The 24,252-nt window shown below is 42.2% G+C and overlaps 1 protein-coding gene across 9 annotated transcripts in view; it reads right to left on the bottom strand.

The window, feature by feature from the left end:
• PALM2AKAP2 (PALM2 and AKAP2 fusion) overlaps positions 1–24,252 on the bottom strand; it is a 271,043-nt gene that overhangs the window by 188,718 nt on the left and 58,073 nt on the right. For all 9 annotated transcript variants that reach the window (XM_049796111.1, XM_049796113.1, XM_049796114.1 and 6 more), the window contains exon 3: positions 20,950–21,080. In XM_049796111.1, the coding sequence (XP_049652068.1) occupies positions 20,950–21,080 (131 nt within the window). The remainder of the gene's footprint in view (positions 1–20,949; positions 21,081–24,252) is intronic.

Here is a 24,252-nt window from a genome sequence, read left to right as displayed (position 1 = left end):
TAAATAGTTTTCTCTTGCAGGTTGTGGATCTTTGTGATCAGAAACAGGGAGCAAAGTCTGGGAGGGGGCTGGATGTAAGTCCTGGGCCCCAGTGCCTTGGGAGAAGGGGTCTGGACAGGTGCTTGATGGCAGGCTGTGTTGGCTAAACTAGTGCTGCTCCTGATGACTGTATCTGACCTCATCTCAGAGACTCGAACAATGGAGACTCCACGGCCTTCCCAGTGCTTCCCTGTCCTGGTCATTGGAAGGATTTCCTTAATGAATTTCCATTGCCAACACTTAATCTCTGTAGTTGTTGTCCTTTCTACCGTGAACACAAAGAACACGTTATTCCTTTCTATTGCAACGGCTGATGAAATATTTTAAGACCTACTCTCTGCATTAGATCGAGCAGTCTTTCCTTGAAGGCCTTGTGCTCCAACCACTTCCATTTTCTCCTTCTGATTTTGTGGCAGTCTGCATTGTACTTCCAGTGCAGCACTCCAACTGCACTTTAACCTAGCTGAGGCCTTATTAATGATCAGCAGAGGAGGTTTCTTTTATGTCTCATTACCTACATACCAATGTGTCTTTACAGCACAAAATCTTTGACTCACGTCCAGCTTCTTATTCACTCTAATTCCCACATGCTTTTGAGATACCAGGGCTGACAGCCACAGCCCACCCTGTCTGCAGAATTGGTTATGCCTGCCTAAAGGTAGAATTTTGTACTTCGTCTTCCGTTGTGTTTTTAAGACCATCTCTGATTTGTAATCATCATACTGTTCTTCACTGTGTGCCCCCAGGTTTGATGTTGTCTTCAAGTTTAATGAACAGATCCTCTACTCATATACCTTCTCATCACCTAAGGTGTTAACGAGATGATTAAATGGCATAGAGTCCATCAAAACTTCTTCCTTCAATTTGGATTGAATAGTTACTTGACAGTATTGTATCTGCCTCACAGAAGTTTTGTCCAATTCATATACCTACCACTTGACTATAAAAGTATCAAAGTCTCGTTACTGTCAAGATATTTGGCATCCTCAACTGACCTCGAGCTGTAAGGTCTGCTAGCTGCCAGTCAAGGAAGCTTGTGAGTCTTGACAGACCTTGTATGAAAAATTCACGTTGTTTATAATTCACTATGTATTATTCTAGAGAACTACAAGTACTTCTCTAAGGATTGAAATTTGGTTGCTATTCCCTAACTTCTCTTTTCCCTGTACCTTTGTGTCCTGGTTTCAGCTGGGATAGAGTTAATTGTCTTCCTAGTAGCTGGTACAGTGCTGTGTTTTGAGTTCAGTATGAGAAGAATGTTGATAACACACTGATGTTTTCAGTTGTTGCTCAGTAGTGTTTAGACTATAGTCAAGGATTTTTCAGCTTCTCATGCCCAGCCAGCCAGAAAGCTGGAGGGGCACAAGAAGTTGGCACAGGACAGAGACAGGGCAGCTGACCCAAACTGGCCAACAGCGTATTCCATACCATGTGACGTCATGCCCAGTATATAAACTAGGGGGAGTGGGGGAGGGGATTGCCGCTCAGGGACTAACTGGGTGTTGGTCAGCGGGTGGTGAGCAATTGCCCTGCGCATCATTTGTACATTCCAATCCTTTTATTATTACTGTTGTCATTTTATTAGTGTTATCAGTATCATTATTAGTTTCTTCTTTTCTGTTCTATTAAACCGTTCTCATCTCAACCCATGAGTTTTACTTCTTTTCCTGATTTTCTCCCCCATCCCCCTGGGTGTGGGGGGAGTGAGTGAGCGGCTGCGTGGTGCTTAGCTGCTGGCTGGGGTGAAACCGCGACACCTTGGTAAAGTTAAGTGTGACATTTGCTCTTCCTATGAACAGCCTTTTTCAAGATCTCAAAGACAAAATTCTCTGAGACTCCTTCAGCCAGTTCTCCTTTTTGGGGATGGATCTCACCATGCTCAGATGATCTGAAACCAGTTTGATTTGTCTCAGTACTCTCCAACTTGTTTTTCCCACTTCTGCTCTGGATATCTACCTTGTGTAACTACATTTGCCATGCGATTGCCACACACCTTTCCAGTGAAGACTGAAGCACAAAAAAAAAAGGCTCTTATCTCAGTATCATCTGTGGAACAGGAGATCAACATTTTCCTCTGCTTTCTCTCTACCAGTAACGCTGACACAGAATCATTTCCTGTTACAGTACCAGACACATTATGCCTCTGCCATTTTTGGTTTTTGTCCTCATGTGCTTTTGCAACTCTAGTCAAGTTACGCTTAGTGATCTGAACTATTTTCCATTTTCTGAACTTTATTCCTTGCCACTGATTTGGTACAGTAAGTCTCCTACTACACCTCTTACCTTTCTTCTGGGCCAGTTTGTGCTTTTACGGTCGTTCACTCTGTATAACTCCCCTATCCATCAAAGCTTTCAGTTATGAATTCTCTCGAGTTTACTGAAATCTGCCTACCCCAAATCCATTCTTTTTTAGTTTGCTTTTCCATTTGTAAGTCACAGACTTTGTAATTTCACGGTCATCTTGGAGGCTTTCTAACCTTTCCATCTTGAGGTGTCTTGCCATGGACTAATCACTCTGGTGCACAGTTCATGAACTTCCTCTTTCTGCATAATTAGCTAAAAATATAAGCTCATGCTCCAAAGATTTGCTTTACTGTGCAAGGTGAGGTTAAAATGATTATGACTTTTTTTTTTAAATAAGCAGGTTTTTTTAATGACTTGCTCTTCCTGTAAGTGTTTCTTCTACTGGACCTGTCAGGGGATGTTACTAGTTAGATTAATTTGAGAATGGTGAGTCCCAGAATCTTTTCCAGTATCATTAGGGTATCTTAGAAGCTTTTGGTTAGGAGAAAATTAAAATGCAAAAGCTATTCTTTCCTCAGTGAAACCACGGCTTCTTTTTAGATAAGCAAACAGTGAAGCTACAAGAATGTTAATCAATTTAGGACACGAAGAATGAAGGCTTTCATTCTCTTCTGCAAATCTACCCTCCCAGTTAATTAAAAAATAATCTCCCTTGGAGGATAATGAGGAAAAAGAGGGGAGTGGGGAGTTAGTAGGAGGCAGAGAAGAAACCTGTGCTGAAACAGAAGGTATGGTTTTGACATTTCCTGATGCATTCTGAAATTAAAGAAACACCCCCACACCACCTGTGATCCTTTTTTTCTGGATTAATAGGATCAACCTGTGCAGTCCAGCCCTCTCCAGCCATGTTTACACAGGCTGGGCAATGCCTGAAGCCCGTTGTTGGTGCCTGCTTAGCAAGCACAGACAATGTAGCTGGCAGATACAAGGGTCCACAATGCTGCTGAGCAAAACTCAAGGCTGTGTGTTTGCAAATCACTTCCTTTGGGATCCCTGGGACAAAAAGAGGCAAAGATGCTAGGGTTAAAGCCTGGAAAAACTTCTTGCACTCCCCAGCACCCACTCTGCTGGAAAGGGCAAGAGCATCCCTGCTTGCCACCCCAGGGAGAAGTGAGTAGGGTGGGACAGGGGTACAGGGAGAACCATACCACCGATGGGTGCGGAGGGGTGAGGAGGTGAGGAGGGCAAGGAGGGGTTTGCCATGGAGCCATGCCATATTGCTGTTCGGAGATAAAAGGTGTTTTGGCCGCAAAAGAGGAGTGCAGGAACTCTAACGTTGCCTACAGACCTAGCTGCCTGCCATGAAGGCTGCCTGTAAGGCAGGTCACCTTACTGGGATGTGAGAGAAGAGAAATCTGCAAAAACCAGCTGTTTCCCACAAGCCCTTTGAATGGCAATGTTGAAGAAGCTGTCAAACTCTTAAATATAAAACAATGAAATAAACCAGAAACGAGAGACTTAGCAGGAGGGGAAAAGATGGCTATGAATGGCAATTAAGAGAGAGAAAGCTGTGGGAGCTGTTAAAGACTAGGTAACTTTAATAGCCCTGAGAGCTATAAATCCTTATGATCCATCCTACCAACAAAAAGCCAATCCACCCAACTGCAGCAAAAAGGGAATGCCTCTCTGTTCCTTCCCCTTCCTCATATGTCCTGGCTGATGGAGAGAGAAGGGGGACAATGAATATTTTATCTCCTAATGAATAACTGGTGCATGCTCCTTAGGCTGTATTTCAGACATCTCACAAGCAGTATCCACTGCATGAAATAAGCCTGGCCCTGAAAAGCAGAAGTGCAGCTAACCACTACTGAGCAGCTACTTATAAAAAAAAAGCAGCAATGGGAGCTGCTGGAGCACTTTTGGTGATTTTGAAGGAGGTGCTTTATCACTTCACCTTGATTCTCCTTGGGAAGTGCTCTGCCTGCCAATGTTTCTCAGTTCTTTATTGAAGGTAAATTTTATCCAGCAAACACCAGACTCTTGCTCATCAGGAGAAGCTGGGAAAAACGAATTTTCAAGCCCTTCATTATGCAAACCCTCTCAGCACAGTCTCACAAAAACATGATTCAGCATCCCTGGAGCAAACGGTCACATTAACACAATTTGTACACTCTGGGCTATTTCCCAGTTAGCATTCCTCCCAAGGTAGACAAAAACCACTATTATTTATTTTGAAGACACTTCCTTGTGAAGGAAAGAAAATCATTCAAAGAATTACATAAGATTGGACCTTATCCAAAATACATGTGTTCAGATGAAACTAATAATTCCTTCTGAAATATGCAGCTCTACAAATTGTTCTCAGTACATAGAACAGCATAGACTTTTCACCAGTAAATCATAACACAAAATTTAGGTAAACCCAAGATGTTCTATGTCCTATTTTACTGCCCACCTACTATCAGGAAAAGCTTCCCTTACTAAAAAATCAGATTAATCCAACATAGATTTGTGTAAGGGTTAATTTACCCTGAATACCTTTGGGCAAAATCGGTATATTAGTGGCTACTACAGCTTCCAAGAATCTCTTCACAAAATTCTTTTGCCAACCAGTAAGGATTTTCATGTATTTCAAAGAATACTTGCATGAAAAAAGCTCAGATCTCCGTAGTACATGTTGCTTCCTTAATGATTGTTCTTTGAAAGAAGGTCATTTGTATTTAGAAAAAGAAGTAAAAAGCCCACTTACAACCCATTTTCAGCTTTGTTCATGCATAGTCATTTAGGCTATGTATGTATCTAATACAATGACAAGCAGTTCAGCCAGAGAATGCTAAGCACAATCTACTTCCTTCCTGATCAAACAGCAGCTATCACTATTTCTTTCCTTTTTTGCCCTGAATCCTTTTCAGCTCAGCAGCGTGAAAAGCAAAGACTAATGAAGAAAGAATCACCTTTTAGAAACGCTGGGTCATTGCATCAGGTTTTTCAAATGTCTTCTCCTTTGAGAGATGAGGTGGCTGAGTAGGGACTGCTAGGATGGAAAAATATCAATATATTTCTCATCTTATTCAGGATACCAGTATGATCTTTGTAGTCTGTACTGATGCAGTTAGTATTAAGACAAGCCACTTAATGAAGCTGTGAAATGATTAAATACCACTGCTTTTAGTGAGAAAAAAGGCATTTTCAGGAGAGGTAATTTTGCAGTCACCCCCTACAGACACTACGGATGACAAAATAAGTAGTGGTAATAAGGAAGTCATATCAGTCACACTACTTTGCTTCAGGCATTTTGTTTCACATCCATTCCTGTACAAGAATATTGTTGATCTGGTAATCTTCCAAAAGAAAAGCCATATTATCTCATTTGCAATCAAGGCAAGTGTGGAACAGCTTCACTGAAGTAAGCAAGTTTGTGATTTAGTCGGGAAAACCCAACAGAGATCCTGTGCCACACCTAGCAAACCTGGTGCCCAAGGGAGGTCTGGTGGTGCTTGTTGGGGGCTGCTGAAGCACAGGTGTCTGCACCAAGAAGGGACCTGTAAAAGCTATCCTGTTCATTAAATGTCTGCATTTGTTACATGCCATATCTAAGGAGGTGTTTTCACTACCTGAGAACCACAGTGCACTCTCCTGTCCTCCATTTGCGCTCGAGAGGGAGAAAGTGTGGATACTCTGTTCTCCTCTCTTCTTTGAAATGCTTGAAGAGTGACATGACTGCCTGCAAAATGCTGTGCAACAGCAGTCTTCAAAAAAGTGGTATGGAGCAACCTATACTGCAGGTAAGAAATTTGGTCCAGGGATCCCTGGTAGACGTGGGCACCATGAGCCAGGATTTCAGGATGTGGCTCTTATGTATGTTGCTTATTGCTTGCAGATATCAAAGCATTTGTCAGCTATTACATTCCCAGTCCTAAGAGAGGGAAAAGTTGAGGCATGGATGAAGGGAAGGGCACTTCTCAGTCCAAGTTTAGTTCTGAATTTCTTTCTCTTTTGTATCTGCTGCAACAATGATCTTTTTTGGCTTTCAATGTGATAATTCAAGTCTGTCTCTTCTGCTAGGGAAATGACAAAGTGATGAGAGAGAGCAAGTCCTCTTTTGTGTGTATGGAATTTTGGGTGACTCTTACATGGTGGACATCGGTCTGATCTGTTGGGGTTTTGTGTTCATGCTCTGTAAGTTTGAAAGGAAAGCATTTAACAAACCAGCAGTAACACAGCAGTGTCTCTGTTACACCTGAGGTTTTGCATTGCCTTAGGTGGTATCATTTTGACTATGCCAATACCTCATAACTGAATTTCTCTGCGTAGAAACTCTATACTACCAACATTAAGAAAAAAGTAGCTAATTAAGAAAAAACACGTTCTCAAAACCCTGGTGTGAAGCAGACTTCTATTACTGGAACCTGTTTTCAATCCATCCTCCCAAAAAATTGATAACATTTTCAGAGATTGCTGTCCAGACCAAGCTGGACTCTAGGACTCTACCTGACACTTCATGCTACACAACCATGAAAGACTTTTTCTTGATAGCCTCAACAGGAAAATAGGATGATTTTTCTGTGGCATAGCTTCATTATGATTGATGATTCACATTTGTCAAGCTGATGTTAAGTAGCAAAGAGCAGAGGATTACACAGCTTTTTCGTCTGTAGGGTGGTTGCTCCTGAAATTAACTTGTCTAAAAGATGATACAAGGGAGTGTTGACCACCGCTGCCTGCCTGTAAGACTACTTAATGTTACCGATAGCCTTAAAACTGGGCTTTCAGTGGTCATATATGTGACATAACAAGTTACATCTGATTTGGTGGGTATTTACAGCCTTTGGTGGTAAAATATTTTAGAACATGCCCAAGTGAAAGCACAGTTATTGCACATGAAGAAAACAGAGCTGAGGATCACCATGTTCTTGGCACAGTGACACCCTGCAGTTGTCTCATGCTGGACCCCATTCCTGGACACCACAGCTCTCCCCAAAAGGCAATCCCAAGGCGTTAAGGGCTCAAAGGCATGAGGCATTCTTCTTGCATGTTTTGGGACATGAACGTGGTATTTGTGCAAAGCCTGTTGCAGCTCCATTGTTTTCTCCTGCTATAGCATTTCCTAAAGTCAGAATGCTGTTATGATGGCATCTTTCTTTCTTTCTTTCTTTCTTTCTTTCTTTACTTAGCTGAAAATCCTATGGCATCAAAACTGGAATGACAATGTAACAGATATGAACCATCCGCCCCTAGGCCAGGAGTGATATCTTAAGCTCCTGGGAGTAACTTGTGAACAGTGGGCTTGATTGTCCTCGCCTGACCAGATCAATGGCTGGCCCCATGTGACCCGTCTGGAATGGCATTTAAGGAGATGAAAGTGGTTCTCTGGTTTCCCAGCCTGGATGCTGCCAGCAAGATGAGGCTTACAAGCCTGGCTCTGCTGGTAACATAGTGCTGCTCTGCAGCAGCTGCTGCCTGAAATGTGTTTTTAAATTGAGGACCCTTCTGCCTTTCTGAGCTCATTTCAGGTGTGCCAAGTCACAAAGCTCAGAGATCATCAGACAAGTCAGAAAACCCTTAGGTTTTTGCTGTGACTTACTATTACTTCATTTTCCACTTCTATTCTTTTGGAACTAAGAGGTTTAGCTTCAAGAGAAAGACTTAAAAACCCTTACCTGGGTTGTTATGAGTGTCCCTTTATCTGATGGACCTAAAGAAAAACATCTCACTGCACATTAGGCTGCCAGCCCTTTTCCTGATAGCAATGTGGGTTCTTGTGAGGATCACTTGTATAAAATTCACTGTCCTGATTAATAAGCACCCTTAAATTTAAAGAGTGGAAAGGAGGCTAAAGAGGGACTCATGCAAGGAAACTGTATTTGCAATTTTCTAAATAAATTTTAGAAAGGCACAAAAATAAAATTGAATGGAAAACTTGTCAGATAAGGCTTGGGGCTCCAAGACTTAAATAAAAGTTGTTTTCTCTGGTAATTTCTAAATACACACTCTGCCCCACATACACTCTTAACTATGTAAGGTAACCCAGTAACCCATGTTTACTGGGAGTATCTGTTTTATTCACCTTTTGTGCAGTTAAGTTTCTGTAGGCAAGCTCACGTTTCTCAAATCGGCTTCCTACAAATGAAATGTCCTTTAAATAACCCAGCTGTAGCTCCATCATTTAAGGCATTTTCCCTGGGCTGCCATCAAAGATAACAAGGTCTGTGCTGGAACTGCCTTCCGTCTCTGGTATCTGTTTGCAGAGAACATGTGTTTCTTCTGGTGTTAAAGATCTATGTTACAATTTCATGCCACCAGTTGGTTACAGACTTGACTTATCTACATTGCAGGTCACTCAGGCTTGGAAAACTGAGGCTATAGTCCATGCTTTTGGTCCCCACTTCCTTTTCTAGTGATTGCCTGCCTCACTGGCTTATATTATAGTCTTTGCAGCAATGAATATATATATACCACTGTGCATGGCATCTGGTGGGGTGATGGACCCCACCTGGAGATCCAGTGGGGATCCAGGATTCCTGGATCACTGCATACAGAGAGTGACAGCAGGAGAAAAAGAAGCCACAGAAATCAATGTTTCATCTGTTTGCATGGAAAACCATGAAATGCATTTGCCTTTTCAGTAGCCCAGTCCAAAAGTACTGTGGATTTAGCAGGCTGCAGATTATTCTTCTTCGCAGAAATGACTAAAAGAAGCTCCTTCAGACATAAATAAAACAAGCCTAGTGGTTAATGGGCAAGAATAAGAAGAACACCATCACACTAGAGATGAATGAATAATTTGGGAACTGGATTTTGACAGCTGAATTAAAAAATAAAACACCCCCAGGAATTATCAACAAAAGCTACCCATTTAATTATGCAGCTGTGTCACTCTATAGGCCTGAGGCACCTCAAACGATGTCTTCAGCACCACCAGAAGTATGATCTCAGCACAGAGGGATGTGCCCTACCCACCCAGAGCTTGCACTGTTTCAGCGCTGATACGAGTGAGGCTGCAGCAACTTAGATGCCAGCTCAAGCTACCCAGCTGAGTGCTGGGTGTCTAGGTAGACCATGTTGCACCTGTCCTGCACCAGCTACCTACAGATGAGTGGAAACTACCACAACCACTGAGGCTGAAGCCAGCCCTCAGATTTTGACGTAATTGTGCTGCAGTGTGAAAGTCTGCAGTGTGAAAGTGCTATGTAACACAGTGTTAACGTATCTGAGCTAGCTTAGATGCGACCACCAGCCATGGGAGTGCACAGTCAACCACCTGAGTATTTACAGAGCTGCTCCACCTTGCTACAGCTGCAGTGCAATCAGCACACAGGTTCAGAGCTAACTGAAGGATTATTTATTTCTTCAGCACCAGAGCCTATACTCAATAGATGCTGCTGAACATTTTAAACTTGCCTGTCTCTGTCTTTTGCATATTAAAGAGTTAAAGCCTAAGTTTCACACCGTAACTTGCACACACCACCCAAATACTATGCGGCTTTTCTGCTTTCAAATCATGCTGCTTTCATACATCAGAATGGTGTGCAACCAAGAGCCAGATACACAGTCTTAGCAAGAAGCAGAAGTCCAGTCACAGTGTGAATCACTTCTTTCAGTGAAAGGCTGTTCTTTCCTGCTTTCTCTAGAAGCATGGACCATTTGTGTTAATAAGCATCTCTTTCATATTTGTGTTGCCACTGCAAAATAAGAGAAGAACATGAAGAATTCTGAAGAATGAAAATTTGCTCAGGATATCTAAGGGACACCAGTGATGTTCCCTTCATGCAGTGAGAAGCAATTCCGGTACCAGAGAGCTCAGATCACATGATGCTAAAAGTGTGGGAAAGATGATTACACAAATGAACATTGGAATACAAGATGTGGAAGAAATGTTGAAGTACCTTGCTTCAAGTCATGCAAGAAATCGGTGGTAGAGGCAAGAATTTAATTTAGGGGTAATTTTGGGCTTCATCCTGTCATGGCTGGTTTCTCTCCTTGAGGCAATTCCCAGGGACACACTCTGCATCACTTACATGGTCTAGAGGAATGCAGGATGCAAAGACCTGGTCCCGGTGTCTCTCTCCAGTTAACAACTTCAGGCTATCCCGCTAACATGCTGTTGTTGCCTAGAGGGTAGATTATTTTTAAGCACTTTTTATTTCAGTATGTTTTCCAGTAGAGAAGTGGTTATACAATAACCTCTGCCTGTAGAGCTCATTCTATTTAAGTGTCCATACTTTCTGCTGGTAACAAATGAATCCACAAAGGGTAGCTTTGCTTCTGTAGCTGCATTAGTAAAAATGTTTTAGTACAGAGTAGGCATAATTTAACAATCTTTCATGTGAAGGACTAAATGCATTTTCCTGGGCATGCAACAGCGTGTACATGGCATTGTTCTGCCAGGTCTTCTAGACCAGTTACAAGCTACAGTATGTTTTCACAGCTTTTTGAAATTTCTATCTCACCAGTGATCCAGTTATTCAGAATCAGCTTCACCTTTTTCAGAGCATCTTTTTGTCAGGAGGTGCTTTGTTCTTGAACTTATTTGTCTTTCTAGGACTTTGATACCATACTGAGGTGAATCTGTCCTGATGCAGACTGACAGCTACAGAGAAAGTAGAGCAGATCCCTCTTCAAGCCCTAGCAGCCTCACGTCACTGACACCTAGGGTGTATCAAACTCTTTTCCACAGATTCTTTTACATGGGTAGTATCCAGCTGGACTCATTTCAGTATATACCTCTCTTCCACTGTCCCATAGGTATGACTCCTTGTATATCAGGTAGTCTTCATTGGCTGAAGGACTTCTAAAGAGAAACAGGGACATTGTCCAAGTCTGCTTCCAATTCCTTGCAAATTGGAATTTACCTCCCCCCCAGATATATTTTGTAAGCCATTAATGACATTTTAAGGTCATAAGCTACTCCAGTTGCTTGACCTTGCTGAACAAACCTTGCAACCTGTTGTCTGTTCAGGAGTCCTGGGTGTTGATTATGTAGGAATCTGTGGTAAAGCTCTGCTATATCTGGCCTTGAACTCATCTTTTATGTTGTTGGTTTTACAAAATGTCTTTGGGTTTGTTCCCCCCCCCCCCCCCCCCGCTACTGCTTGTCAGTACTTTTCACATCCCCATCGAGTCCTTTTTCACCCGTGGCAACAACAACAGGTCACAGCAGATGCCATGCAAGTCTGACTTTTAAATGGTTTTAATCCATGTGCATTTTTTGTTTAATTTCTTCCACTGTCTATTCTTATTACTACCTATCTCTCCCCAACTTGTTTCATTGCCCCTCTGCACATCTGTCATACCAAGTCAGTTTTCTAGTTTGAGTTCTTACAACAATCTGGCACTGGGACCTGATTTCTCAGTGTCTTACACTACAGAGTCATATATCACTTCATCCTACAAAGCCCATATTTGTACATGGCTATGAGCATGTTTTACATTTGTAACATGCTGATCTGAGTGCTCTGAATGTCCTTTGTTGTTGATTTGACCATATCATTCATGTGCTATATTCTTGGATGGCTACCAGCATTTTTCCAACACACTGAGGTTCCCTGTTACTACTCATTTGCTTTTCTATAGTAAGACCATGATAACATGTGCCAGCAGACTATTCTCTGCTCCTGAACGTGCCTCTCTGGGACTTTGCTTTTTTCTTCAACTGCAACTTCTCAGTAAAATCCATTACAGCTGTCCCTCTCTTATCAGTCAGGATTCCTGATGGCACAGTCAGTCTTTCTTTGTCTTCTGTGGACCACTAGCCGGGATTTGCATTATTTTTGCCTTAGAATTCACATACTGCAGCAGTTAAAAAACCCTACAGGGAAGGTGACGTACTTTTCAGACTGCAGATTTTTTTAAAAAGAGGCTAAACTTGCAATGCCCACTGGGTGGCTCTAGACACTGCACCTTACTCCTCCTCTAATTGCACTTCTACCTACACAGAGCTAGCCCAGCTCTGCAGAGATACGTGTAAGTGTGGACTACTAGCAAGAATGACAGGGCAGGGCCTGGAGTTACAAACGCATGATGCACCGGACACATAATTAATGGTTATTAATGACTATTTGCATGACGGTAGCGCCCCGAGGCCCAGTGGAGGGTGCCTGTGCAGAAAGTAACATTAAGGCTTAAATTCCACCAATTTCACTTGAGGCACATTACTGAGGCACCTATAGTAGGGGGGATAGTCTTACACGGGCCATGGAGGTGATGCTTTTCTCACTGACTGTATGGGGGACTAATGAGATTACACTAGAGATGATGCTCTATAAGTAGGTGAATTATTTAAACTCCTGCAGTTTTACAGAATGAACCCGAGCCTTTGGGAGAAGGGAGCTACCACGGGCCAGAACTGTGTCTTCCCAGGCTCTGTGAGCACGTGTGTGTGAGCATGTTGTGCACACTGCATGTTCTGGCCTTGCCGGACACAGACACAGACCATAAAGAGATGTTTGGCAGGGAAGAGGAAAGTCCTCTGATTTAAGGTGCAGACAGAGTAAATAATCACTGTAACGCACAAACACAATAAAATCAACCCAGGCTGTTGCCCAGGTCTGTGCCTTCTCTTTGTAAATACACTACAGGTTTGTCATCTCTTTCAAAATTATGCACATGTATGACACCTCCACACAAACATGCCTTTCTTTTACAGAACTTCCACAATTTTGGTTTTTTTCCATCCACCAAGCACTATATGGACTAACTGTGTGGAAGGGACTGTTTCGCCAGGACTGCTCTGTGGTAGTATACGGCCTGTGTACAAGGAAAGCCAACCAACCAGCCAACTCCAGCAAAGGTAAGCATAACAAAGAAAGGAATGGAGACAAGTCCTTTTTGTTTTACTCAAGGCAACAATCCCATTTGTCCCATGATTAAGATTTAATTCAGATGTAATGAAGTCAACAATTCCTACTCTATGCTATGCCACAATTTACTGGTTCAGGACACCTTTGTCAATTCTACTAGGCTTAAAAGAAGTGTGATGATCTTAGATGGCTTTGCATACAGAGGGAGTGTGGTGATTCAACACATATGATAAATACATGCATTATAAAGAGATTTCCCCATTTTTCAAACAGCATCACACAGAGAGTCACATGAAATTTTTAGTTTTGAAATGTTAAAGACAAGGAGGCTTTGAAGTTTTGCACTTGATAATTTGTTACTGAGTCTCATCTAGTATGGCAACATACTAGAAACAAGCCTTGCACAGAACGTCCATTTTATTGAAAGACTGCAGTGATTGAAATTGCATTTTTCTTGCTGAACCTGGCCCAGAGGTAGTAACTGCCCCTTTCACAAGGGGCTGTAGCATATGATCTACTGTCCTAAAGGTTTAATCCATTTAGAAACTGATCCTACTTTACAATCTATTAGCTTGCCTCGAAGAGGTGTTCTTGAAAAGCTGCTTCTATACAGGGCTGAATTTAAGCCTCTGTGTCCCTTCCTTCTTGAGGAACATGTCTCTTAATCTATAGCATACTGACATGGATGAAGTGTCAAAAGCACCTGAGGTGGAAATTCCTTGATATGTAGAGATGGGACTTTGGAATTTCTTCTGTATTTTGTTCCCAAATTAGGCAAATGGGTGTTTTTATCAAGGTCCATATCTGGTACACATATTTGAGGAGAGCAGACACAGCTGGAGTGGAGGGGGTCTGTGTTCAAACTGAACAGTTAATCCTTTTGTCCACTTTATAAGATGCATAGGCATCATTAAGTAATTACAAGCTAGCAATGAGTAGGAGTTGTGGAAAATCCTGGGATCTAAACCCGGAACTCCTTAACCCAGAACACCAGCATTTAGGCAATTGTTAAAGCACTGGCATATCATTCTGCTATTTTAAATATGGGTCAAGTTTCAGAACTGAGGTAGTAAGCTGTGTTACTCTTTATAAGTGTTTGGGTTTGTTGGGGTTTGTTTGTTTGTTTTTTAAATAATCTGAATATATTATACCATATGGAAAAAAACCAAACCCGTTGCCACCCAGCAGCTCCTAACTCGTTGCTTTTCTGAGATCATCCTACAAGTCCTGAAGAATTCTCTAATCACACTGCAGAGTGGGTTCCTTTGGAAATCTGGGATTTCCTGTTGTTGAGGCTTTTTGCCTGGTTTTGTTTTGGTTTCTGTTTTCCCAAGAAATGTATCACATATGAAACACACTCCAGCAAAAGCTTTATGGGAGGTGAAGGATGTGCTGGTTTGGAAACCAAAGTCCTTAGGGGTTGCTGGAACTAGAATCTGTGGAGCTTCAGCAGATGAGATCTGATATTGATCAATCTTAGCAGAGAATCAGACAAGAGGACTTGGGTACAAACAGCTGCTCCTGTGCAGAAAGCTTGATTTTTCCCTCATAAGGTGAGCAGAATTTGGAGAGACTGCCTGGCTCATTTTTGCTATTTCACTCTTAGAGAGCTCACCCAGTGCAACTGGTCATATGGGCAGCATGTGGAGGCAGACAGAGGGCTTGTCTACAGCTGTATCTGGCTTTCTAGGTAAACCCCCAAAATGTTGAATAAGCAATGTTCCTGATCATTTTCTCCAGCTGTCATCAATGTGGAAGTTGTAAAACAGTCACACTCATGTGGACCACGCACTTGGAAGACACACTGTTCTCTGCGCTAGCATAAGCTTCAGCAACCATTCATATCTCTCTGAAGGCTAAGATGGAAGGTAAATGGGTAAGACCTTGCTAAGGAGAGTTTTATGGCACCTCTTGTCCTGGCTTGCACTGTCTGCTCTAGGGGTGGTCTGAGCAGCTGGTTCTGACATCAGATGATCCTTGTTTTGAAGGAGTGCTCTCACATGTGTCTTACGTGCTCTCTCTCCCTCTGTCATGCAAAGACTATTAGTGATAGTCCCAAGAAAGACTGAATTATAGCCGGAGTTCCCAGTCTGAGACATGCTAAGTTTTTATCCTGGGAAAAAGAAGCAGGAAACAAACGTTGGCATCAGGAAGAAATGAAAGAATGAACACTGGGAGGAGAGAAAATGCTACAGGTGCAGCAGCCATGACAAGCACAACTTAACTACAAGCCTGTATTTGCTGGACTCTGCAATGAGAAGAGACCTTGGTGTAGACCCCATCTAAAATCAGAGATCTGTGAAGCAGTCATAGTCTATTAATAAGATAGTGTATTAATAAGATTTTATTTTCTGCATATCATATCAGCTTGGTGAGGGTTTTCCTCTCAGGGGCTAGCCCAGTCTCTCTGACAACACTCAAATCTGAGCATTCACTTGGAAATATTCAATTGCAGTAATGGAAGAAGAGGACAATTCTGCCAGGTTTGGAGAAGTTTACTCCATTTTGGATCTTCTTCTACCTAGATTAGGACTTCTGTCTAATACCTGGTAAGCAGTCATAGGTTGAGCACAGTACAACAAAAGAGACCCTCATACAACCAAGACGCCTTTTGCTTAAGAAGTGCTGTCATCTCTCTTCCTCCATCACTGGTCATCTCTCTTGTGTAAGCTTACATTCAGCATCTCTTTTGGTCCATCAGGTTAAGTGCTTTTTTTGGATGGAAGCTGTGCTTGTCCTGCAGTCCGTCTCACAGGCATCTTTCAGTTCAACACTTCTTTAAAATACTTTCCAAGGTTTTGTAAGTATAGAAAAACATCATCACTCTGAGATGGGAGCTGCTGGGAGGGAGGGAGTTTTTGCATGTATTTACCACCTGCCCACATCAGCAAGACAACAGCAACCAGATATGTGCTTGTCCCAGGAAAGAGCTCATGACCTATGGTCTAAAGTACCTGCCCCTGCCACCATTAACACTGGAACTCTCCCTGCATGCTGGACCATCATGGAAAAGCCTTCTCCTAGAGGTGACACAGCTGTGGCTTACCACCAGCATGCACGAGAGTGAAGCACTCCACAACCCCAAAGGGCTTTTGCAAACATTAAGAGCTGGATATGCTGACAGCTGAGTAGCCCTGAGTAAGAACAGGGGACACACATATACCTTGGCTGCTGTCCTGCATTGCTTCACCCCCAAGAGCTGCCACAGTGCTGAAGCACCTCAAACGTCCCTTGCATGTGGTTTTTGGGGATCCAGCATCCACTACTCTAACCTGTCTGCCTGGTCCACATGTCCGAAAAGGCTGCTCTGCTAGCACAATGATTTGTCTCTCCTTGGAGTTGATGGGCACCTCCTCATCTGATGTGAACAGAGGGACTGTTGATTACTGAAGTGATATGGCATTTTACTGAGGATTTAGCTCAGTGGGTTTCTTTTCTCCAGGAGCACAACAAGTCCAGTCTTGGTATCTTATGCCAGTGTCCATCATCAAGTAGGGAGATATGTCGTCACAGAGTATTTCGTGTTGGCATGCTACATGAAAGCTTCAGAGCAATGAAAACTCTTAATCTTTTGTAGTAAACACGGGCTGCCAGCACATACTGTAATGTAATCTAGTAAAACAAACTAATTTAGGGAGCCTTTCAAATGCTGTGCAGGAACAGCAGGCTTTGGGTGGGCTGCTCTATTCTATGAATGTTGCCTGTTAATACCCAGATGTTGAATGCCAACTTTCCATTCACTGCTGCAAAATTACAAACTGTCATGTGGTAAAAATAACCATGGGAGGCATGCCACACATTCCAGTGCTTCTTTCACCTACAACACACTATCAGAAATGTATCTGTGGAAGTTCGCTGAGCATCTGTATCAATGCTATCCTAAACAATATATTCCAGATCTGTGATTTTGAGAATAAGTTTAAGGGAAGAGATATGCTTTTTGTTAATTTTTTTACTCCTTTGGTATCATTTACCCCAAATCTAAGGTAGCTGCAGAAAACAGGAGATCACTTTCTCACTGTGTGACAATGGGAAAGAAACTCAGAAGTGGCTGCTTTCCTCTAACACTGACCCGAGATCTTTAGGAGAACCCAAAAAACTAAACTAGCTTTAAAGCTTGTCTATGTCTAATGACAGTTTGTGCCGAGACATATCCTAAATCCATGTCTGGCTTCGCTCTGCCATTGATACAGTGGTACCACCAAACTTGCAGCCAGTTTTCAAACATTAATAATGCAGCAATGCCTTTCCATCCTTCCCACTACTGACAAATTTCCAGCCCACTTAACACTCAATGAATGTTGAATAAGGGGTCCAATCTTCTTGTTCAGTTCACTGGACCAAACAATTTTTTAAAGACATGCAAGAGACAATACCAGGGTTTTTACATGGGGCAGCGTAAGTCTTATTCTGAAGACTCAAGTTAGGCAAGCAGAAATGCCGGGAGTCCCAGACCAAACTTGCTTCAAGTGTGCTTATGCTTCTATTTCCACTTTGCATTCTTGGATGCAAAGACTGTTTCTAGTGTTCACACATTTCAAAATCTCTAAACGTATTAATCCCAACTATCAAATGATCATTCTGTCTGTGATCCACTGTTACACTGTTCATATGCTTGCATCTTGTCCTAGTCTTGCAGTCCCTGTTTTTTTAACTTGCATGTGCATCTGGTACTTCTGTGTCCTCCTGTTGGTAATTATCAGCATAATGATAGTATTTAATTATTTGTATTGCATCCTTTGTTCTGCTTTATTTCTAGTTTTGTGATGCAGATATTTTTTCAATTGCTTGGCATGAAGTCTACAGAAATGCTGACTAATGTAGGCATCCTTCTTCCAAATGCTTTTGCAGATGAGGGAGCTCATTAAATCATTACACTTACTCATGTTTAATTCTATTCATATGCACATAGCCTTGCAAGCTACAAGCTGAAGTACGTATGTGATTTCCTGTATCATGATAACATGGAAGTCTAATAAAGAGTAGTCTGTACACTCAGGCACTTTTGCTGCCCAGCTGAAATGAAATGCCTCCCACACAAAGGAGAACTGGTTATACTACCTTAAGAATAAGCACTACAAGCACGTGTACATCTTGCAAAACATCTGATTTTGGTGGCAAAGTCACTTAAAACTGAATTAGAAAGAGCAATACTCAACTGAAGCATTTGTGTTATGTGCAAGGCCTTCAGGACCATCTACAAACCCACAGCCAGCCCTACTGTTTCTCTAAGGTAGAGATATTTGCCTCTTCTCGACAGCACAGACCTACATGAGCCCACATCCTCATTTATGAATGTTAGTCTGGTCTCAAACACTATCTACTTCCGTCTTCTGTTCTAAGTGCCGCCGTTCACTCAGCTTGTCAGACCTACTGTTTATGCCTGGCCTGCAAATAAAGATGGATATTTCTCCTGTGCCATGAGTGTTCATGTAGTAAATGCAGAGGTATGAGAAAGGGACCTTCCTGAGAGCTTCAGTGTGAGCAGAAGAAATGCTGCTCTCTGTGATGATGATGGGATGCTCTGCTTCAAGAGGAAGGGGATGACTTCATGTCCCCCCTTGCTAAAGCAGGGGCATGGGTGCTGGCTGCCAGCAGAGCTTGGACATTGGCCTTCACAAGTAAGCTTCACCCTGCTCCTGGAGCAAATGTAAAAGACTTTGTGTATTTTGCAGTAGGGACAAACCCAGCATGTGTGCCACAAGACTCTTTCACAGATGTCTTGATACTGCAGGCTGCTCTGTGCTTGCACGTACAATGCAGTGTGACTCTAATGAGTATGCAAGATCCATGGCACAGTGATTGTACAGTCCCCTGGCATCAGCTCTATGGCTGTTCTTGCAGTAGTTTTATACCTTTCTGGTGAACCAGCTTAGTCTGTCCTCCATTGCCCTTGTTGAGAAGGCTTGGGCTGTTTCATAGTGGTCCCATTGGATAGTGCATAGTGCACTTCCACAGGACCGTTAGGCCCCTGCAAACATGAACATATGAATGGTTCACCCGTAATCCTCCTCTCTGATTCTCTCCTGGGAATGCAGAGGGGAAATGTGGTGCACAGGCACCAAAAAAATCCTTTCAGCATGAGTTCATTCTACTTCACTCCTCCAGATAACATGCTTGACATCTCTCTTCTTACCCTTTCTACAGCCCTTTACCTTCTCAGCCTATCTTGATGGGCTCCGGATGTGTCATGCTGTCAGGGATGTATATTGTAATTAGACTAATGACCTCAACCTCTCCTGTCTTATCTCTGCAGTTCAGGTGTAATATTTTCTCATTTAAATTAAAATAGTTTTTTACTGTCTTTGGAGTTCCCTTGGAAAGATAACAGGGAAGTTAAGCATGCTAGCAAGGCTGTCAAACAAATGTCCTTTCAACTCAGGAGAAAGCAGCTGATCTGTCAATTTGACAGATAGGTGGTCACACCAGAAGAGAGCTCCATTACTTCCAAATATTAAAAGATTTTATTTCATGGCCTTAGTTAAGGGAAAAAACCAAACAAACCACAGGGGCAAAGGTTTTACACAGACTTTCATCCTACACTTTGAACTAATTAAGCAAATCAGGTTTCATTGCCTTCAGTGGTGGCACTCACACAGCTGAAATTAAGCACATGCTGATGTGTTTTGCTGGATGGGGTCAGAGCACTTAATACCTTGCAGCATTCAGCACTAGAGGTAATACATATTACAGCACATGTTTCTGAAGTTCAGCCCATGATTTTTTTCCATCTACTGCATTAATTTATGGAGTAAAATGTCAGGTAGCATATGAAATCTAAAAAACCCCAACTTTCTTGCCTTGTGTTACCACAGATGTGAAAAACCAATACACATTCTCAGATCAGTTTTAATTAACAGGAATCACAAGACAGAGACCAGTAGTATGAGGCAACTCTTACATTCATGCCGATCTATTACTTCCACCTAGAAACCATTTAGTGTCACCCAAGCTTAGGGTTGGTCTGCTTGTGTATATCCCCAAAGAAACATTCTCAGTGATTTCTCCAAGAAATTTCACAAGAGACCTGGCATAATGCAAATTGAGTTTACCAGATGATAGGCTAATACCTCAACCCTTGGACTGTTGGTCCCGTTTACTTTTTTCTGTCACTTACAACCCTCAGCTGACACATTTGTAAAAGCTGTTGTGACAAATCTGACCAACTTTTGTTAATTTTCTGCCAGCTGAAAAAACTCTAAATTCATATGGTGTAAATTGCAGTTGAAGCAGCTCTGGAATCTGTCCTGCGAGGGATAAAAGCATTTTCCTTTAGAGCTCATTCCTAAATGAGCTTTAGAGCCCATTGTTTGTATCAAAACAAAGGAAAACATAAAAAAGGGGACAAATATCAATTCAGACTGCAATGGGAAACTGATAAAAGGAAATAATTCTAACACCCAAACTTGCTTCTGAAAGCAGTAGATGTTTGAGCTGCTGGTAGCATCTGCTGGTCCATTTCAAAAAGTCATTTGCACCAGTGAAAAGTGAGTGCAAAAGAGTGCTGCCCCTCTTTGAACACCTTTTGGCTGCAGGAGGTGTAAAGCAATGGAGAATCTCTCGAGTGTTGATCAAGTCATAAACATGCTTCAGAAGGGGCAACTCAGCCCTCTTTTCAGCTCCCTCATGAGAGAAATCCATCGAAGTCCATTAAACACAAAGATACCATGATAGCTCTACCTTGCAAACCATGGACATATGGGAGACAAATTCTGGGCATGTTTGGCTGTATGTGTGCCTGCCTCTTACACTCTTCCCTGTGCAGCTGCTATCAGCTGCTGCCAGAGATGAGGACCTAGGTGAGGAATGTCTCTAGCCTTAATGGGAGTGACTGTTTTTAAGCAAAGCAAAGGGAAACTGTCCCTACCTGTGTATGTTTTCTTCCAGCTTTTTCACCTTCAGTTCATCCTCTTCTGACTGCCTCCTTCTGGCTTCTTCCTCTTCTGCAGAGCCAGCAGGAATTCCCTGTAGCAGCCATTTTTCCCGAAGAGCTTTTGACTGTAAGGTGAAAAAATGCAAACCTTAGGAACAGACTGAACAAAAACCATCTGAAGATTGAGAAGGAGCTGCCTCTGCTTTTGAATATTAGATTGTCCCCACTGAATTTCTGATTACTGCTTTACAGTCAATTTCAGGCAATCTATCGGCTGTTTATCCAGATGTCAGGTCTTCCAGATTTAGAGTGTCAGTTTTACAGTATACACTTTATTCACCATCAGTGCCTTTATATGAAGTTATTTGTAGATCCTAATAAAGTCAAGAGTTTAGACCACACAAATTAGCTGGTTCTGCAAAAACTGAAATCTTTGAACAAAACTGTGGATCTCTCGTAAATAAAAAGGCATGTGCTGGAAGAACTAAAATGATAAACTTCTTAAAGCTTCAAAAAAAAAGAGCTGTGTGCTCTAAATGTAATGAGTTTCATGAAGGATAAAATCAGTCTACCATTAATTTAATAAAAAATGTTATTTTTCATTTATACCACAGATGTGTCTCCACACATTTACAGGCATACAGACAGACACACACACATATACATTCACACAAGTAGACATATCACATTTTAGCTAGGCACAAATTAAAACAAATGAACAAACATCTTCCAGAAACCATGGGTGTCCCAGGGCACAGCAACACTGTCACAGAAAGCAACAGTAGTATACACCCAATAGAATTATTCCTGGAAATTTTGCTGTGCTTTCTACACCAAAAACATGGCTACAACCTCATCTGGCCACTGTCTAATCCAGCTGCAGCACACCCAGGGAAGTTCATCAGTGGTGATGCACTGGTTGCAAGCAATCCTTTAAACAGTACATCAGACTATGTGTCTTGTTTGGCCCAAATCCTGCCAGAGGGATGCGCCAGATCATTTGACAGACAGGACCAGCACCTGTTGAAAGGAATATCAGGAGCCCAAAGCCACGCAGGACTTTGCTCCTTGGCAAGAAGGAAATGAAGCTGGTGGAAAAAATGGTCAGCCAAGGGACTGACCAAACTAGCCTGTTGCACTGACCAGAAAAGGGGAGCCTTGGTCTTGAATTTGCAAAGCAATTGGCAATGCTAGTTCAAGGCACCAGCTGTGTATCCTCTTCAGCAAATTTGAGCTAATAAGGAAATCATCAGTTCAAAGAAATAGGATTGCAGAGGCTGCCCAAACATGCAGTATCAGTCTTTTCAATGCCATGTTCATTGCTAGAATGGAACCTGACTTGTGCAAACTATGTGTAAAGAAAAAACATTCACTACTAAAAAGCAGGCTTCAAACCCAGCCCAAATTAGAAAGATTTTAGACATGACAGACAAGGCTTACTTGTTAGTTTTTGAGTGTATATAGAGACATAGTATCTATGCACAAACTATTCTTGTCACTCCATGGCCTATTTGACATCAGGCAATTAGATTTTAGTAAGGCAGCAGACAGAAAGCATTACAAACGACACAAGTGAATTAGACTTTATAAATTACTCCAGCTTTCACTGACTTTAACTGTGCTGTGCACCAGAGGGCTTCTAGTTGTGTTTTAAGTGATTTCTATACAAATTAGGACTTCTGCATGACAGATGAGGTCTCGTACTCTTTACCATGCAGTCATGTTCAATGGTTGGACCTGTTGATGCTGGAGACATGCTCCACCCCGCTGAAATCAACTTTGCTTATGGCCTCCAAGGTGTTAGTTCACAAAACATTAGGGATGCCTGTCTCCAGACACAGTTTCTGCAAGTTTGCTGGTCCTTTTGCTGCCACTACCATCTACAAGTGCCTCCTGCTGCATTTTGTGGGCTGGTAGTGAGATTTCTCTGTGGGACCTTTGCTTTCCAGTTCAACCCAGCTGATTACTGCCCAGAAGTTTCATCAGTTCGTTCAGGCCCAATGTCCTATTGAAATGTCCCCTCAGCAGCAGACTCACAAGTCACAACACGTACCAAGAAACAAAGTGAGAGTCAAAAATTGATTTACAGGTCCTGAGGTGCTAAGCATTTAACAACCCGTGCTTTGGCATTTAAGAGGTCTCAGAAGCACAACTCAGTGGACACCTGCTGGGCTAGATCCAGTGTAAAGTGCTGTGAAGACTGATTGCTCTTTAGAAAATTGCTGTCTTTTCTTTAAAAAGAAATGTGGCCAGTTGCATGTGGAACTATATTGCTACATGTGTCATAGTCACCTGCAGTCTTGAATCTGAAAACCTTGAGTGATACTCACGTTGGAAAAAACCCTCCAAGTTTCTAAAGACCAAACTCTAAAGATGAAGGCAGCCTTCTCTGTTTTAAACCTCTTTTAGGCATGCTCCAGCAGTCCTAATAAAGCCTTTGGCAAAGTGCTGCTTGGACAGCACTGAAGACATTCAGTTAACAGCCACTCCTCGTTTGCTGCAGGAGGACAGATAAAATCCAGGCTTTTTTCAATGTGCTTTTACAGAATCTCCATGCTGATGCTCAGACAGGGAGAAGCCAGTCACTTCAGTACAACTGCTGTACACCAAAAAATGAGATACTTTGTGCAGTTTTTGTCTTGGTCTTTGTTTATGTGAAACATTTAAGTTAAAAAATCACATGATTTCTTTCTCCCAGGAGCCTCTTTTTTTGACCTATTAATAGCATGAATTTGAAACTGGAAAGCATCAATGAGATTTTTTAAAAGACATATTTAAAGACAAGAATGCTATGATCTACTAAAAATCCTCCCTCTTCGGTGAAATGTCAGCATATTTTATCTAAAACAGGAAAGCTGGTACTTTGATGTTTCTGGCTCTCTTTTTTAAGATGAAAATTAAGGCATTCATTAAATACTACACTGAGGAATCCAGACAGGAAGACTGAGAAATAGAAACATTTATAAGAAGCATTTCTGAAAATTCAGAGGGTCTATTTGCCAAGCCGTTGAGGTTATGTATATTTGTACACCCACTGCAAATACAATAGGCAAGCAGGCAGGCACGTGTCAGGGGACCATCTTGCTGTCCGGCAAGATGACTGGCCAGATGACTGCTGAAAGAGTCAGCAGGGGTAGAAGAATCTCTCACCTGCTTTGAGCAAACCTTTCCCAGGGCATTTTCATCAGAAACCCAGGGGGAATGCTTTGGCACACATGATGAGACCAAGGGTGAGTAGTGCACAATAGGGAGGTGGTGGTAGAGCTGCACTGGGCACAGCTCCTGGGTATGAGACAG

This window comes from Accipiter gentilis, chromosome Z (genome assembly GCF_929443795.1).
Source record: "Accipiter gentilis chromosome Z, bAccGen1.1, whole genome shotgun sequence".
NCBI classification, from domain to species: domain Eukaryota; kingdom Metazoa; phylum Chordata; class Aves; order Accipitriformes; family Accipitridae; genus Astur; species Astur gentilis.
The sequence above is the reverse complement of the archived record's forward strand: the minus strand, read 5'-3'. Positions and strand labels throughout refer to the sequence as shown.